The following is an 18449-nucleotide window of genomic DNA, read 5'->3' on the forward strand; positions in this document are numbered from 1 at the left end:
GGGATGGGGAGGGATGGATGGATGGGGAGGGATAGATAGGGAGAGAGAGCGCGCGCCACTGAGGTGGACAGACCCTTTTTCTGTGCCATTATCGCACCTTTTCTTCTTTCGGTGCACCTCTAGTGTTGGGGAGTTTTGCTTCAAATTTTGCCAGGAAGGGAGCCGAGGGCCAGGAAATGGAAACCAGGAGTTTCACTTTGGTGATTTGAGAAGAAAATGTTTTTTTCCATATGTATTATCAGTGCTACTAGTAAGGAGGAGGATGGGTTATCGATGTACAATTTCCTTCCTCAAATTGGTCACATCCGGCCAGAGCTCCCGGCTTACCGTAGGTGAGACGTCCTCGTCATACTTCTTCAGCTGGTTCATGAACTCCAGATGTTTCTTCTCCTCCTCCAGCTGGGCCACGTTCTGCTCGCTGTGCTGAAGCTTCTGTTGGGTATTGGCCAACTCGTCTCGGAGCCATTGGTTCTCCTGGCACAGACGCCTCACTTGTGCCCGTAACTTCTGCTTCTCTGATTCCACAGCCGTCAGGTGATTGGATAGCGCCATCATCAGCTGAAACAGATTAAGAGGTCAGCGTTAAAAGTGGAACCTTGGACCTTGCACTTTAGGCAAAGTCGGCTTATTCAATGTGGTCCCCCTCCTCCTTCATTAAACATGACAAACATGCAGAGGGACAAATATATAATTCTGCAATTCTGCTACTCACATTGTCGGAACTACAAAAATAAATGTAACGTTGTAATAATGAACACTGAGCGGTGGCACAGGCCCGTCCGCACTATGGGGGGGGGGGTCAGCGGTGGCGCAGGCCCGTCCGCTAAAGGGGGGGTGTTGGGGTGCAGCTGTGGCGCAGGCCTGTCCGCTACGGGGGGGGGGGCAGCAGTGTGCGCAGGCCCCCTCCGCTATGAGGGGGGAGCAGTGGCGCAGGCCCGTCCGCTAGTGGGGGGGGGCAGCAGTGGCACAGGCCCGTCCGCTAGTGGGGGGGGGGCAGCAGTGGCGCAGGCCCGTCCGCTAGTGGGGGGGGGCAGCAGTGGCGCAGGCCCGTCCGCTAGTGGGGGGGGGGGGGCAGCAGTGGCGCAGGCCCCGTCCGCTATGGGCAGCAGTGGCGCAGGCCCCGTCCGCTATGGGGGGGCAGCAGTGGAGCAGGCCCCGTCCGCTATGGGGGGGCAGCAGTGGAGCAGGCCCCGTCCGCTATGGGGGGGCAGCAGTGGCGCAGGCCCCGTCGCTATGGGGGGGCAGCAGTGGCGCAGGCCCCGTCCGCTATGGGGGGGCAGCTGGCGCAGGCCCCGTCCGCTATGGGGGGGCAGCAGTGGCGCAGGCCCCGTCCGCTATGGGGGGGCAGCAGTGGCGCAGGCCCCGTCCGCTATGGGGGGGCAGCAGTGGCGCAGCCCGTCCGCTATGGGGGGGCAGCAGTGGCGCAGGCCCCGTCCGCTATGGGGGGGGGGGGGGCAGCAGTGGCGCAAGCCCCGTCCGCTATGGGGGGGGGGGCAGCAGTGGCGCAAGCCCCGTCCGCTATGGGGGGGGGCAGCAGTGGCGCAAGCCCCGTCCGCTATGGGGGGGGGGGGCAGCAGTGGCGCAAGCCCCGTCCGCTATGGGGGGGCAGCAGTGGCGCAGGCCCCGTCCGCTATGGGGGGGGGGGCAGCAGTGGCGCAGGCCCCGTCCGCTATGGGGGGGGGGCAGCAGTGGCGCAGGCCCCGTCCGCTATGGGGGGGGGGCAGCAGTGGCGCAGGCCCCGTCCGCTATGGGGGGGGGGGCAGCAGTGGCGCAGGCCCCGTCCGCTATGGGGGGGGGGCAGCAGTGGCGCAGGCCCCGTCCGCTATGGGGGGGGGGCAGCAGTGGCGCAGGCCCCGTCCGCTATGGGGAGGGGGGGCAGCAGTGGCGCAGGCCCCGTCCGCTATGGGGAGGGGGGGCAGCAGTGGCGCAGGCCCCGTCCGCTATGGGGGGTGGGGCAGTGGCGCAGGCCCGTCCGCTGGTGGGGGGGGGGGGCAGTGGCGCAGGCCCGTCCGCTGGTGGGGGGGGGGGCAGTGGCGCAGGCCCGTCCGCTGGTGGGGGGGGGGGCAGTGGCGCAGGCCCGTCCGCTGGTGGGGGGGGGGGGGCAGTGGCGCAGGCCCGTCCGCTGGTGGGGGGGGGGGGGGCAGTGGCGCAGGCCCGTCCGCTGGTGGGGGGGGGGGGCAGTGGCGCAGGCCCGTCCGCTGGTGGGGGGGGGGGGCAGTGGCGCAGGCCCGTCCGCTGGTGGGGGGGGGGCAGTGGCGCAGGCCCGTCCGCTGGTGGGGGGGGGCAGTGGCGCAGGCCCGTCCGCTGGTGGGGGGGGGGCAGTGGCGCAGGCCCGTCCGCTGGTGGGGGGGGGGGCAGTGGCGCAGGCCCGTCCGCTGGTGGGGGGGGGGCAGTGGCGCAGGCCCATCCGCTGGTGGGGGGGGGGCAGTGGCGCAGGCCCATCCGCTGGTGGGGGGGGGGGCAGTGGCGCAGGCCCGTCCGCTGGTGGGGGGGGGGGGGCAGTGGCGCAGGCCCGTCCGCTGGTGGGGGGGGGGGGGGCAGTGGCGCAGGCCCGTCCGCTGGTGGGGGGGGGGGGGCAGTGGCGCAGGCCCGTCCGCTGGTGGGGGGGGGCAGTGGCGCAGGCCCGTCCGCTGGTGGGGGGGGGGGCAGTGGCGCAGGCCCGTCCGCTGGTGGGGGGGGGGGGCAGTGGCGCAGGCCCGTCCGCTGGTGGGGGGGGGGGGCAGTGGCGCAGGCCCGTCCGCTGGTGGGGGGGGGGGCAGTGGCGCAGGCCCGTCCGCTGGTGGGGGGGGGCAGTGGCGCAGGCCCGTCCGCTGGTGGGGGGGGGGCAGTGGCGCAGGCCCGTCCGCTGGTGGGGGGGGCAGTGGCGCAGGCCCGTCCGCTGGTGGGGGGGGGGGCAGTGGCGCAGGCCCGTCCGCTGGTGGGGGGGGGGCAGTGGCGCAGGCCCGTCCGCTGGTGGGGGGGGGGCAGTGGCGCAGGCCCGTCCGCTGGTGGGGGGGGGGGCAGTGGCGCAGGCCCGTCCGCTGGTGGGGGGGGGGGCAGTGGCGCAGGCCCGTCCGCTGGTGGGGGGGGGGGGGCAGTGGCGCAGGCCCGTCCGCTGGTGGGGGGGGGGGGGCAGTGGCGCAGGCCCGTCCGCTGGTGGGGGGGGGGGGCAGTGGCGCAGGCCCGTCCGCTGGTGGGGGGGGGCAGTGGCGCAGGCCCGTCCGCTGGTGGGGGGGGGGGCAGTGGCGCAGGCCCTGTCCGCTGGTGGGGGGGGGGGGGCAGTGGCGCAGGCCCGTCCGCTGGTGGGGGGGGGGGCAGTGGCGCAGGCCCGTCCGCTGGTGGGGGGGGGGCAGTGGCGCAGGCCCGTCCCGCTGGTGGGGGGGGCAGTGGCGCAGGCCCGTCCGCTGGTGGGGGGGGGGCAGTGGCGCAGGCCCGTCCGCTGGTGGGGGGGGGCAGTGGCGCAGGCCCGTCCGCTGGTGGGGGGGGGGCAGTGGCGCAGGGCCGTCCGCTGGTGGGGGGGGGCAGTGGCGCAGGCCCGTCCGCTGGTGGGGGGGGGGCAGTGGCGCAGGCCCGTCCGCTGGTGGGGGGGGGCAGTGGCGCAGGCCCGTCCGCTGGTGGGGGGGGGGCAGTGGCGCAGGCCCGTCCGCTGGGGGGGGGGGGGGCAGTGGCGCAGGCCCGTCCGCTGGTGGGGGGGGGGGCAGTGGCGCAGGCCCGTCCGCTGGTGGGGGGGGGGCAGTGGCGCAGGCCCGTCCGCTGGTGGGGGGGGGGCAGTGGCGCAGGCCCGACCGCTGGTGGGGGGGGGCAGTGGCGCAGGCCCGACCGCTGGTGGGGGGGGGGGCAGTGGCGCAGGCCCGACCGCTGGTGGGGGGGGGGCAGTGGCGCAGGGCCCGTCCGCTGGTGGGGGGGGGCAGTGGCGCAGGCCCATCCGCTAGTGGGGCTGGGGGCAGCAGTGGCGCAGGCCCATCCGCTAGTGGGGCTGGGGGCAGCAGTGGCGCAGGCCCGTCCGCTAGTGGGGCTGGGGGCAGCAGTGGCGCAGGCCCGTCCGCTAGTGGGGGGGGCAGCAGTGGCGCAGGCCCGTCCGCTAATGGGGGGGGGGCAGCAGTGGCGCAGGCCCGTCCACTAGTGGGGGGGGGGCAGCAGTGGCGCAGGCCCGTCCACTAGTGGGGGGGGGCAGCAGTGGCGCAGGCCCGTCCGCTGGTGGGGGGGGGGGGGGCAGTGGCGCAGGCCGTCCGCTGGTGGGGGGGGGCAGTGGCGCAGGCCCGTCCGCTGGTGGGGGGGGGGCAGTGGCGCAGGCCCGTCCGCTGGTGGGGGGGGGGGGCAGTGGCGCAGGGCCCGTCCGCTGGTGGGGGGGGGGGGCAGTGGCGCAGGCCCGTCCGCTGGTGGGGGGGGGGGGGGCAGTGGCGCAGGCCCGTCCGCTGGTGGGGGGGGGGGGGGGCAGTGGCGCAGGCCCGTCGCTGGTGGGGGGGGGGCAGTGGCACAGGCCCGTCCGCTGGTGGGGGGGGGGGCAGTGGCACAGGCCCGTCCGCTGGTGGGGGGGGGGGCAGTGGCACAGGCCCGTCCGCTGGTGGGGGGGGGCAGTGGCGCAGGCCCGCCCGCTGGTGGGGGGGGGCAGTGGCGCAGGCCCGTCCGCTGGTGGGGGGGGGGGGGCAGTGGCGCAGGCCCGACCGCTGGTGGGGGGGGGCAGTGGCGCAGGCCCGACCGCTGGTGGGGGGGGGGGGCAGTGGCGCAGGCCCATCCGCTAGTGGGGCTGGGGGCAGTAGTGGCGCAGGCCCGTCCGCTAGTGGGGCTGGGGGCAGCAGTGGCGCAGGCCCGTCCGCTAGTGGGGCTGGGGGCAGCAGTGGCGCAGGCCCGTCCGCTAGTGGGGGGGGCAGCAGTGGCGCAGGCCCGTCCGCTGGTGGGGGGGGGGGCAGTGGCGCAGGCCCGTCCGCTGGTGGGGGGGGGGGGGCAGTGGCGCAGGCCCGTCCGCTGGTGGGGGGGGGGGGCAGTGGCGCAGGCCGTCCGCTGGTGGGGGGGGGGGGGGCAGTGGCGCAGGCCGTCCGCTGGTGGGGGGGGGGGGGGGCAGTGGCGCAGGCCCGTCCGCTGGTGGGGGGGGGGGGCAGTGGCGCAGGCCCGTCCCCTGGTGGGGGGGGGGGGGCAGTGGCGCAGGCCCGTCCCCTGGTGGGGGGGGGGGGGGCAGTGGCGCAGGCCCGTCCGCTGGTGGGGGGGGGGGGGCAGTGGCGCAGGCCCGTCCTCTGGTGGGGGGGGGGGGGGGGCAGTGGCGCAGGCCCGTCCGCTGGGGGGGGCGGGGGGGCAGTGGCGCAGGCCCGTCCGCTGGTGGGGGGGGGGGCAGTGGCGCAGGCCCGTCCGCTGGTGGGGGGGGGGGGCAGTGGCGCAGGCCCGTCCGCTGGTGGGGGGGGGGGCAGTGGCGCAGGCCCGTCCGCTGGTGGGGGGGGGGGCGCAGGCCCGTCCGCTGGTGGGGGGGGGGGGGGGCAAGTGGCGCAGGCCCGTCCGCTGGTGGGGGGGGGGCAAGTGGCGCAGGCCCGTCCGCTGGTGGGGGGGGGGGCAAGTGGCGCAGGCCCGTCCGCTGGTGGGGGGGGGGGGCAAGTGGCGCAGGCCCGTCCGCTGGGTGGGGGGGGGGGCAAGTGGCGCAGGCCCGTCCGCTGGTGGGGGGGGGGCAAGTGGCGCAGGCCCGTCCGCTGGTGGGGGGGGGGGCAAGTGGCGCAGGCCCGTCCGCTGGTGGGGGGGGGGGGCAAGTGGCGCAGGCCCGTCCGCTGGTGGGGGGGGGGGGGCAAGTGGCGCAGGCCCGTCCGCTGGTGGGGGGGGGGGGGGGCAGTGGCGCAGGCCCGTCCGCTGGTGGGGGGGGGGGGCAGTGGCGCAGGCCCGTCCGCTGGTGGGGGGGGCAGCAGTGGCGCAGGCCCATATGCTGGTACTGCTCTGACTACACAGACTGGTCTGCTGGTGCCAAAGTGATGGCACAGGCTGTCCACTGGTGATACAGCTAATGCCAGAAGACAGCAGTGATGACACATCCTGGCAACACAAGTGACTCAAGACTACTTATTTTTAATGAGGTCGGCATAAAAGCTGAGCACTGGACTGGTTTCTAATTTTGATTTTTTTTTTTTTTTTTTAACCAACCTAGTTTCTAAGTAAATTACCTCATTAAAGTCAGTGATGCCATCACTTAGAATGACAAACCACAGCTACGCCCCGGGCACAAGGAGGAGGTACTAGTGAAAAATTGATGTCACTTCTTGTCACTGTGCAGGGCCCACTGGGACAAACTACAATTCCCATTGGGAAATATAGCTGGCAATCAGCATGGCAGACCACGAGTCTCCAGGCCTGACAACCCTGATGGGACAAGTCAGTACAGAGATCTCCTATCCCGTCAATCAAATTTGGCTATGTTGGCGGGTGGGTAGACCAGGAATGAAAAGCACAACAAATTATGTAGCTTTCCAGAATTTCTTCTACAGTGGCTGAAGTGCTGGACTCACAACGAAAATTATATTTTAATATTTATTAATTAAAATTTGTTCAGCTTTAATTCAAGCTTTAAGCTAGGAATGGCTGTTTTTCATGCTTTACAGATCTCTTCAGGGTAGGTCTGTAAATCTTCAACACTTTACTGTCCATGCTGGAGATGGCACACATGGTAAGGCATGCACCATAGTCAGAGCGGTGCCTGTCTTTTAGTAAATATCTCCTAAACCGTATAGGTTTAGGAGATATTTCTTGGACCTACAGGTAAGCCTTATTCTAGGCTTACCTGTAGGTCAAAGTGGTTTGTAAGTGTTTACAGCCACTTTAATGCAACACGCATTAATGCAACCGACCTGAAGAGAAAGTAGGCCTTAAAGAGGACCTGTACTGGGGAAGCTGTGCAAAAAAAAAAAAAAAAGGTAAGGACTGGTCACCAGTATTGCCTGTGGTCTTCTTTCAGCTGATTGTTTCCCCTTACCATGCGCTGTCTCTCTGGGTGGGGGCAACCATCTTGGTAGAGGCAGAGATTTAGTTAATAAAATCAGAGTTGTCCCCCCAAGAATGGGTGATATGATGACTGGTGGGGTAATTATACAGGTTGGAAAAAGCAAAGATCCACAGAAAAGCATGAAAATGCTTGCTTGCTTGTCCTCAGGTACAGTTTCCTCTCCAGCCTGGAGAACAGTGAGCAGTGATATTGGCAAATCCTACTCTAAATCTAGTAAGACTAGCAGTCAGAGGCAGCAGCACCTTAGATGATACCACAGAGCAGATATAGAGCCAAGACAATACAGAAATGGAGTGCTTACACACCCGAAGCACAAAGTTATCTTTAAGGAGGAATTCAAAACAAAGGGTAAATTTAAGGGTACAGCATAGGTCCAATCAAAATGACTAGATTTTCTCTAAAAGAGCAAAATTTTCACTTTTGTGTTCAGGTCCACTTTAACTAAACTGCTAGGAGGCTAAGCGGGTGGGCTTTGGGCTTGTGTGTCAAGGTCATCAATTGGAGACACTCCTGAGGTCATTCGAATTCCTTGGCAGGTGCCTTTGACCTGCACTTATCTCCTTCCGACCTCCATTTGTCCTGCATCAAGTGAGTTTTGCGTTTCCATAGGCTTGTATGGTACTGCAGAACTTGCATGAAGTGAATGAAAGCCCATCAACACAGGCCCTAAATCTTCCATGAGCAAACCTCAGAGAGCTTGACCCCCCCCCCCCCCTCTCCCCCAACTCTCTGATTAGCTGCGTGTAGCAGATATCCTAGGGTTGAATGGTTAAACACTCACCTGTGCCTCACCAAGCCCCAGCTCAATCATTTCCACCGACTTGCGCAGAAGACCCGACTTCTCATGCACCAGATTGGCCTCCTCATCCTTTTTGAGGCATTTGATGGTTTCCAGTAGACTGTGCAGGATGGAGTTGTGCTCATTGCGGAGGGCCTCCAAACCTTGTATTACCAGCTTGGTGTGGGAGATGATCTCCTCCTGTGACAACTTGTCCAGCTTCTCCTCCCGGGGGTACATCATTACTGACATGTCCCTGAAAAAAAAAAAATATAGATACAGAGAACATCAATGATCTGCCCCTGGAAAAGCACAGAGATGTGAAGAACATCGTCACAGCCATGTCCCCGGAGATACCATTTACATCATCACCGCCATGTCTCTGGAGACTAATATGAGGGTACATCGTTAATGCTATGCCATTGGAGACAGAGGGATACAGGGTACATCACCACCACCATATCTCTTGAGACAAATATGGGGCACATTGTCACTGCCATGTCCCTGGACACACAGAGATATAGGGTACATTAGCATTACTATGTCACTGGAGACAGAGAGATACATCTGCATAGCTTTCTCCTCCAACATACCAGGTCCACCAACACACTCAACACTTTCTTCCTTTGATGGTGTTCCTACTGGGGAAGTTGCTAGACTCCTTTCTGAGGCCCACCTGTCCCCTGCAGTGTTAAATTTGATGTCAAATTTAGTTTTAGAGACAGTCTGTTGATTGAAATGCCATCTGAGTTGTTTTAGTCCTATTTTAGTTGACTAAAGAAAATACCTTATTCGACAAAATTAACACTGGTCCCCTGGACCGCCCCGATTCAATACGCTCTAACTTACATCTTCAATCTCTTCCTCTCCACCAGCATCTTCCCCTCCCTGGTTACACTCATACTACACAAAACCCAAACTGGACCCCACCACTTTGAACAACTTAAAGTGGAAGTAAACCCTCCAATCCTTTTCAGCCAAGGAAGCTGCCATCTTGGTCTCCGTTTAATCTTTAACTGCCATGAAGCTACACATGTGATCAGTTATGACACCAGCCATTGGATGGTTTGACAGTTTGGTTGAGAGTACAACCAATGTGACAGTTAGCATTTCCGGCATGCCGAGAATGTAACTGTTTTTTCAAACTGTTAAGCCGCGTACACACGGGCGGACTGTATGGCCAACTTAGTCCGTCAGACAATCCGACGGACAGTCCGTCCTACTTTCGAATGAACGGACTTGACCACACACGGATGCACAAACAGTCCGTCGAAAGTTTGCGCGATGACGTGTACAGCACGTACGACGGGACTAGAAATAGGAAGTCCAATACACAGCAATGCAACCTTTCGCCGTGTAAATCCTTTCTGAGCATGCGCCATACTTAGTCCGTCGAACTAGCCTACTCACGAGCGGATTGTCCGCTGAAACCAAAGTACGACGGACAATATTACGGAAATTCCGAAATACTTAGTCCGCCCGACTGCACGCTGAAAAAGGACGCTGAAGCCCACACACGAGCGGACTGTCCGCTGAAATGTGTTTCGACGGACTAAGTTGGCCAGACAGTCCGCCCGTGTGTACGCGGCTTTAGATCGATGGGTTTACTTCCGCTTTAAGACCCATCTCTCTGCTCCCGTTTGCCTTTCAACTTCTTGAACTCCTTGTCCACAACTGTACAAGTTGATGCTCTTCTTGACCCCCTACAGCAGTGATTCTCAAACAGGGTTCAGTGGAACCCTGGGGTTCCTCCAGAGGTTCCTTCAGCATTTGGGCAATTTCTCAGATAAGCTCCTACTCACACCATTGATCTTTTTAGCTATCTGTAAGGAGGTAATTCTTCCCAATGACCACAAGTGTAAGGACCATTCTTCCCACTGACCATCACACTAATGTATCATGAGTTGTAGATTTCTAATTTTTATCAGGGGTTCCTCAAGACAGGAGAACTATTTCAAGGGTTCCTCTGTGTTGAAAACGTGGAGAAAGGCTGATCTACAGTCTTATTCCTACACACAACATTCTATTGAAACTGCCTTACTAAAACCAAAGACCACTATACTACCTCCTTACACTCTTAAGCCTTGTACACACGATCGGACTTTCCGACAACAAAACCGTGGAATTTTGTTCGAAGGGTGTTGGCTCCAACTTGTCTTGCATACACACGGTCACACAAATGTTGGCCAACAATTACGAACCCAGTGACGTACAAGACGTATGTGATATCTCTATTACGAGCGCTAGTTTTACAAGACGAGCGCTTTTGGCTCGTCCCCGTTTCCGAGAATACATGTTTGTACTTTGGACTTTTATCCGATGGACTTGTGTACACACGATCGGAAAGTCCGACAAACATTTGTTGGTGGAAAATTTGAGAACCCGCTAGCCGACATTTGTTGGCGGAAAGTCTGACACCAAATGTCTGATGGAGCGTACACAGAGTCAGACGTCTCGCCAACAAGCTCACATCCAACATTCCCCCGTCGAAAAATCCGATCGTGTGTACGTGGCATTAGACCTTTCAGCTGCCTTCAATCCATAAAACCATCTGTTCCCCTCAAACAACTGCACTACTCTGATCTTTCCAGGTTCTCCTCCTACTGATCTGAGCATATGTTCAGTGTCACCTAAAACTCCAATGCCGCGTGCACACCATTGGAATTTCCAACAACAAACGTTCCACGTGAACTCGTCGTCGGAAATTCCGACCATGTGTAGGCTCCATCAGACATTTGCTGTCGGAATTTCCAGCAAATGTTTGAGAGCGGGATCTCAAATTTTCCGACAACAAAATTTTTTGTTGGAAATTAAGAGCGTGTGTAGACAATTCAGACGCACAAAATTCCACGCATGCTTGGAATCAAGCAGAAGAGCCGCACTGGCTGTTGGACTTCATTTTTCTCGGCTTGTCGTACGTGTTGTACATCACCGTGTTCTTGGCAATTTCCAACAACATTTGTGCGACCGTGTGCATGCAAGACAAGTTTGAGCCAACATCCATCGGAAAAAAGTTCACTTTTTTTTTGTCGGAAAATCCAATCGTTTGTACACGGCATTACTCCTCTTCCTTTTTCTGTTAAGGTACCCCAAAGCTCTGTCCTCGGATCCCTTATATTCACTCTCTTGACCTCTTCCTTGGACCAGCTGATAAACTCCCATGGCTTCAAATACCTCCTCAACTCTGAGGAAACCCAAATTATTTCTAAACCCCTCAAGTATCACTAATTTACTGAGAGACATACATTTTAAGATTTCCTTCTCCTCCTCTTGACTTTACCATTGAGTTCAATAGCTCAACAATCAGTCCCTCCAAGCATGCCAGTGTGCTATGTGTAAACCTAGACTCTGACCTCTCGTTCAGGCACCACATCCAATTTTTTGGCTAAATCTTGCAGTAACTTTTCCAAAATTTGCGACTTAATGATTGACACCACACACCATATCTCACTCCTCAACTTTTGCAACTCTCTCCCTGGCCTACCTCTACACAGGTTACAAGACTATCCCTCTTTAGTCCATCAAGAACGTTGCTGCTAGACACATCCACCTTACCAACCGATCTGTGGCTGCTGCCCCTCTGCCAATCCCTCCACTGACTTCCACTAGCCCAACGTATAAAATTCAAAAAATACTAACTACAATGTACAAAGCCATCTACAACTCTGCCCCAGCTACATCACCAACGTCATCTTGAAATATCGCCCACTCTGCCCCTTCCAAGACCTCTTGTTCTCTAGTTCCCTTGTCACCTCTTCCTGTGCTTGCCTCCAGAACATCTGAGCCTCTTTCACCCTCTGGAACTCCCTACCCCAATCTGGTAATCTCCTACTCTGCTGGCCTTTAGGCAATTCCTGAAACTCATCTAATCAATGAAGCCTACCCCACCTCCACCTAAAAACTGTACTTTGACTATATCCATCAGCCCATCCCCGACAGATATTACCTTCTGTACCACTTCCCCGTCCCCTTCAGATTGTAATATCCAAAAGCAGGGCCCTCCTAATCCTTGTGTATTGAACTGTATAGTAAGTGTAACATCTCCCTTTACATTGTAAACTGCAATGCAAACTGTTGGCGTTATATAAACCCTGTAAAATAATCATCACCGCCGTGTCCCTGGAGACAAAGAGATACGGGGTACATCATCACCATGTCCCTGGAGACACATAGATAAGGGGTACATCATCACCATCGTGTCCCTGAAGACACAGATACATGGTACACAATGTCCCTGGAGACACATAGATAAGGGGTACATCATCACCGCCTCGTCCCTGGAGACAGAGATAAGGGGTACATCACCGCCGTGTCCCGGAGATAAAGGGTACATTGTCACCATGTCCCTGGAAACAGACATATGGAGTACATCATGTCCCTGGAGACACAGAGATATGGGGTACATCACCACCATGTCCCTGGAGACACAGAGATATGGGGTACATCACTTCCGTAACCCTGGAGATGCAGAAATACCAGGTACATCATCCCCATGTCCCTGGAGACTCAGGTTAGGGGAGGAGATAACCAGAGCGGTACAGACAGATAGGAGAAGAGGGCTGCACACGACCAAAGAGCTGAGCACTATGGGAACTCTCCAGGACCACAGCAGTCTGTAACCGTGACGCCCTCTACTGGCAGTCTGAGGGGGTGACACACAGGGCACAGAAACTGTCAGTCTTGGGTGTGATGGATGATAAGTGTGCGAGGATGTAATGTCATTAGAACAGACATTGTATTGACACTAAACCTTCATGTGCCCCCATCACTATCACTGGTGCCAATAAAGCCCTTGTGCCCCTATCACTAGCACCAATAAAGCACCTGTGTGCCCCTATCACTAGCACCAATAAAGCTCCTGTGTGCCCCTATCACTAGCACTGGCACCAATAAAGCACCTGTGTGCCCCTATCACTAGCACCAATAAAGCCCCTGTGTGCCCCTATCACTAGCACTGGCACCAATAAAGCACCTGTGTGCCCCTATCACTAGCACCAATAAAGCTCCTGTGTGCCCCTATCACTAGCACTGGCACCAATAAAGCCCCTGTGTGCCCCTATCACTAGCACTGGCACCAATAAAGCACCTGTGTGCCCCTATCACTAGCACCAATAAAGCACCTGTGTGCCCCTATCACTAGCACCAATAAAGCCCCTGTGTGCCCCTATCACTAGCACTGGCACCAATAAAGCCCCTGTGTGCCCCTATCACTAGCACTGGCACCAATAAAGCACCTGTGTGCCCCTATCACTAGCACCGGCACCAATAAAGCTCCTGTGTGCCCCTATCACTAGCACTGGCACCAATAAAGCCCCTGTGTGCCCCTATCACTAGCACTGGCCCCAATAAAGCCCCTGTGTGCCCCCATCACTAGCACTGGCACCAATAAAGCACCTGTGTGCCCCTATCACTAATAAAGCACCTGTGTGTCCCTATCACTAATAAAGCACCTGTGTGTCCCTATCACTAATAAAGCACCTGTGTGTCCCTATCACCAGCACTGGTGCCCTTAACTCTCTGTGCAAGCCCTATATTGGCACAGGTGCCTACAAGCCTCTGTGTGCCCACTATCACTAGTAACCCTTCATGCACCCCTTATCTCTATCGCTAGTGCCATTAACCATTTGCATGCAGTCACTGGCATGATCATCTCATCCACCTTTTGTGCAAGGCCTATCCCTGGCACTGGTTCCATTAACCCTCCACATGCCGGCTGTCACTGGCAGTTGTACCATCGGCACCACCCGTGCCCCCATTTGCTCCTAGTGGCATTATTTGTTCTCCATGTTCTACCATGAACCCTCCGCATGCCAGCTGTAGGTGGGAACGGGCTGGCTGTACACAGAGAGGAGTGGGGGGGGGGGGGGGGGTGTTGGTGTGAATTTGGAGGGGTGTTATCAAGGACTGTCCAGAATCGGGGGACCGGCACCCAGAATGAACCCTTTCCCTCCCAGGATGGTGGGAGATTAGGAGGAATCGTCTAGACGGAGGGGTGTGAAGGGTTAAAGGTCACAAAAGGCTTTTTAGAAAGAGACTACAGACCCCAATAAAGTTCATTCGCTCCTCCCTCTGACAAGAATTAACCCTTGCTGGGCCCCCAGCTGCCATTCACATCACTTGTCAGCTGCCTCAGCCAATACCTGTCCAGGAATGGAGAGAAGGGCACCCAGCAGGGGTTAATCTTTCATAGCACCCCCCCCCTCACATTAGAGGGTTACCGAGGGGGCCCATAGGACAGTAGAGGGTTACAGAGGGGCAACGGCCCTGAGTACCCCACTATAATTTTCTCTCCCCCGGGGACCCCCACTATCACCTTGTCATGCCTGGGGACCCTCTCTTGTCCAGGGGGGTGCCTCACATTAGCCCTCTCCTGCCATGGGGACCCCACATTAATTCTCTCCGGCCCAGGGACCCTAAACAAACCCTCTCCTCCAACAGGGGCCCCACATTAACCCTCTACTGTCCCAGGGGCCCCCCCTCGGTAACCCTCTCCTGCTGTAAGGTCCCCACTATCACTGCCTTACACCATGGGAGCCACACAAACTCTCTCCAGCCTGCGGACCCCAAATTATCCTTCATCTCCCATGGGGGGCCCCTCACTGATCCTTTCCTGTCCCAAGAACCCCACAGCAACCCTGTGCAGCACTGAAACCCCTCAATAAGCCTTTCTTGCTCTAGGGCCCCACATTAACCCTCTCTTGGTCAGGGGGACCCCCACTATCACCGTTTTAATGCCTGTGGGCTTCACATGACAACTCTCCTGTTGTAAGGAACCCCCCCTATCACCACGTCACTCCATGGGGGCCCCACATTAACCCTCTCCTGTCCTGGGGGACCCCAAATTTACTGTTTCCTGCCCCAAGTGCCCCATTATCACTGCCACGTATTAACCCTCTCCTCTCCCAGGGGACTCGTATTAACCCTCTCCTCTCCCAGGGGACCCGTATTAACCCTCTCCTCTCCCAGGGGACCCGTATTAACCCTCTCCTCTCCCAGGGGACCCGTATTAACCCTCTCCTCTCCCAGGGGACCCGTATTAACCCTCTCCTCACCAGGGGTCCCGTATTAACCCTCTCCTATCCCAGGGGCCCCGTATTAACCCTCTCCTCTCCCAGGGGCCCACTTATTAACCCTTTCCTCACCAGGGGTCCCGTATTAACCCTCTCCTATCCCTGGGACCCCGTATTAAGCCTCTCCTCTTCCAGGGGCCCACGTATTAACCCTTTCCTCACCCAGGGGCCCATGTATTAACCCTTTCCTCACCCAGAGGCCCACGTAATATCCCTCTCCCCTCCCAAGTGTCCCGTATTAACCCTCTCCTCTCCCGGAGGCCCCTCAGTGACCCTCTCCGGCCCCAGGGGCCCCATATTTCTCCTCTCCCGGCCCCCACACTCCGGGCTGACAGTTCCGGATTTCTCGTCTCTCCCTCACCCCGGGCCGGACAGACTGCTTTGTTGGCTGCAGTGACCCTCCCCCTCCCCCAGGAGGCGCAGACATGCCAGAGCCCGCACTGCAGGAGGACCGGCTCACCTCTCCCCGGGGCCACAACCGATCACCGGGGCTCCGCTCTGTGTCCTGGGGGGCTCCTCCCTCTACAGCGGGGGGCTCCTCTGGGGGGCCAATGGGACGGATCCGAGCCGCAATACAGACCCAGTGTGAGCCCTGCGCTGCGACTTCCTGTGCAGGCTCCGCCCACCTCCCCACTCCCAATGCAGACCCGGAGCCCCGCCCACCCCGCGGTGACCTCACTCACCCCGCCCCGAAACCTCCGCCCACCACCCCACACCCAATGCAGCTCTGGAACCCCGCCCACTGCACGATGACCTCACTCACCCCGCCCCCCTACAGCAGCTGCAACCAGAAGAAGGAAAAACACCCAGAGATTGAAATACGAATCTTCATTCCTATATATACTGTATATACCCTGTGTATACCATCATCACTCCTATATATATATATGTATATACTGTATATACCCTGTGTATCACTCCTATATATACTGTATATACCCTGTGTATTCCATCATCACTCCTATATATACAGTATATACCCTGTGTATATCGATATCACTCCTATATATACAGTATATACCCTGTGTATACCGTCATCACTCCTATATATACTGTATATACCCTGTGTATACTGACATCACTCCTATATATACTGTATATACCCTGTGTATACCATCAACACTCCATATACTGTATATACCCTGTGTATACCGTCGTCACTCCTATATATACTGTATATACCCTGTGTATACGTCATCACTCATATATACTGTATATACCCTGTGTATACCGACATCACTCCTATATATACTGTATATACCCTGTGTATACGTCATCACTCTTATATATACTGTATATACCCTGTGTATACCGTCATCACTCTTATATATACTGTATATACCCTGTGTATACCATCATCACTCTTATATATACTGTATATACCCTGTGTATACCATCATCACTCCTATATATACTATAAATACCCTGTGTATACCGTCATTATTATTATTATAATACATGATTTATATAGTGCCAACAGTTTACGCAGCACTTTACAATGTATAGGGGGGGCAACACAATTACAGTTCAATACATAAGGTACAGGAGGGCCCGGCTCATAGAACTTACATTCTAAAGGGAGGGGGTGGTGGTACAAAAGATAATAGATGCAGGGAATGATTTGATGGGGGGGCTCGGGGACAGTTGTTAGGTGGGTGTGGGATTGGCATCCCTGAATAAGTGAGTTTTCAGGGATCTCCTAAAGGTGGATGGGTTAGGGGCTGATCGGACAGACTGGGGCAGGGAGTTCCAGAGGATGGGAGAGGCTCTGGAGAAGTCTTGAAGGCGAGCATGAGAGGAGGTAACAAGGGAGCTAGAAAGCAGGAGGTGGGGTAGGGGAAATCATCACTCCATCATCACTCCTATATATACTGTATATACGCTGTGTATACCGACATCATTCCTATGTATACTGTACTGTGTATACCAACACCCCATATATATATATATACACAATATCTCACAAAACCCTCACATTTTTGTGAATATTTTATTCTATCTTTTCATGTGACAACACTGAAGAAATGACACTTGTCTACAATGTAAAGTAGTGAGTGTACAGCTTGTATAACAGTGTCAATTTGCTGTCCTCTCAAAATAACTCAACACGCAGCCATTAATGTCTAAACCGCTGGCAACAAAAGTGAGTACACCACCTAAGTGAAAATGTCCAAATTGGGCCCAAAGTGTCAATATTTTGTGTGGCCACCATTATTTTCCAGCACTGCCTGAACCCTCTTGGGCATGGAGGTCACCAGAGCTTCACAGGTTGTCACTGGAGTCCTCTTCCCCTCCTCCATGATGACATCACAGAGCTGGTGGATGATGGAGACCTTGCGCTCCTCCACCTTCCGTTTGAGGATGTCCCACAGATGCTCAATAGGGTTTAGGTCTGGAGACATGCTTGGCCAGTCCATCACCTTTACCCTCAGCTTCTTTAGCAAGGCAGTGGTCATCTTGGAGGTGTGTTTGGGGTCGTTATCATGTTGGAATACTGCCCTGCGGCCCAGTCTCTGAAGGGAGGGGATCATGCTCTGCTTCAGTATGTCACAGTACATGTTGGCATTCATGGTTCCCTCAATGATCTGTAGCCCCCCAGTGCCGGCAGCACTCATGTAACCCCAGACTATGACACTCCCACCAAGTCTATGGGTCCAGGCAGAATTTAAATTGAGATGTAAGGGGGTTTTAGATTTTATGCAGATTATTTATATTTATTTTTATTAATATTATTTTATTCTGTATTTTTATTATTATTTATAATTATATATATATATATATATATATATATATATATATATATATATATATATATATATATATATAGCACTGACCCCGAAGGAGCTGCTGGTTTGATTTGGGCTTACCGTTACCTCACCTGCTTGCTTCTCCGTCTTGGGGACCCCGTGGTAAATGGCCCAAAGAATGTTGAAACTGACACTGAATCCTCTTTTGGGTTATTTATTTAGCAAAAACAAAGTCTCTTAACGGAGGGTAGAGGGATAGGAGTGAGTGAGGCACTTAAAGAGGGATTCCACCAAAAAAAAAAAATATTAAAAGCCAGCAGCTATAAATACTACAGCTGCTGACTTTTAATAAATGGACAATCACCTGTCCCGGGTTCCAGCGATGCCGGCAGCCGAGGCCGATCGATCGCTCGGCTCTCGGCTGCTGTAGTCACCATTCTAGGTGAGGGAATCAGGAAGTGAAGCAAATCGGCTTCACTTCCCGGTTCCCTACTGCGCATGCGCGAGCCGCGCCGCGCAATAGGAAATCTCTGCTCTGTCACTGGGACCCGTGTGTGTCCCAGCAGACAGCGCGGCAGGGCAGGAAATGGCGTAGACTCCCACGGGAGTCTATGCCCGGAAGTGGGGTAAAAATACCTGTCTTTTCCAATGTTCAACCTCAGTAGAGGCACGAGACAAGGCTGCCCTCTATCACCACTATTATATGCCTTGGCCGCGGAACCCTTGGCCGTGTCCATCCGAGCTGACCCAGAGATCAGGGGATTGAGCCATGGCGCCCTAACTGAAAAGATCAGCATGTATGCTGATGACACACTGTTATACCTGGCAGACTCGGGCCGCTCTCTACATGCGGTTCTCCAAACAATTGAACGGTTCGGGACTTTCTCCGGGCTAAAGATCAA

At 57.1% G+C, this 18449-nt stretch overlaps 1 protein-coding gene across 1 annotated transcript; it reads right to left on the reverse strand.

Annotated features, from left to right (window-relative positions):
• Positions 1-250: 250 nt before the first annotated feature.
• On the reverse strand, positions 251-15435 carry LOC143987022 (kinesin light chain 1-like). The gene is made up of 3 exons (XM_077485476.1): positions 15261-15435; positions 7734-7986; positions 251-558 (listed from the first exon to the last, which is right to left on the reverse strand). The coding sequence occupies exons 2-3, from the start codon at positions 7980-7982 to the stop codon at positions 268-270; spliced, it is 540 nt and encodes a 179-aa protein (XP_077341602.1). The 5' UTR covers positions 7983-7986; positions 15261-15435; the 3' UTR covers positions 251-267.
• Between the last annotated feature and the right edge of the window lie 3014 nt (positions 15436-18449).

Source organism: Lithobates pipiens, unplaced genomic scaffold, assembly GCF_037356315.1.
Source record: "Lithobates pipiens isolate NorthernLeopardFrog02 unplaced genomic scaffold, aLitPip1_a1.2 Scaffold_18, whole genome shotgun sequence".
Taxonomy (NCBI): domain Eukaryota; kingdom Metazoa; phylum Chordata; class Amphibia; order Anura; family Ranidae; genus Lithobates; species Lithobates pipiens.

Bases quoted from the DNA above. Each gene is read 5' to 3' on its own strand.
- LOC143987022 (XM_077485476.1), bottom strand. From the start codon at position 7,982: ATGTCAGTAATGATGTACCCCCGGGAGGAGAAGCTGGACAAGTTGTCA. The intron at 559-7,733 runs GTGAGTGTTTAA...AATCTGTTTCAG, and splicing joins TGGGGCTTGGTGAGGCACAG to CTGATGATGGCGCTATCCAA.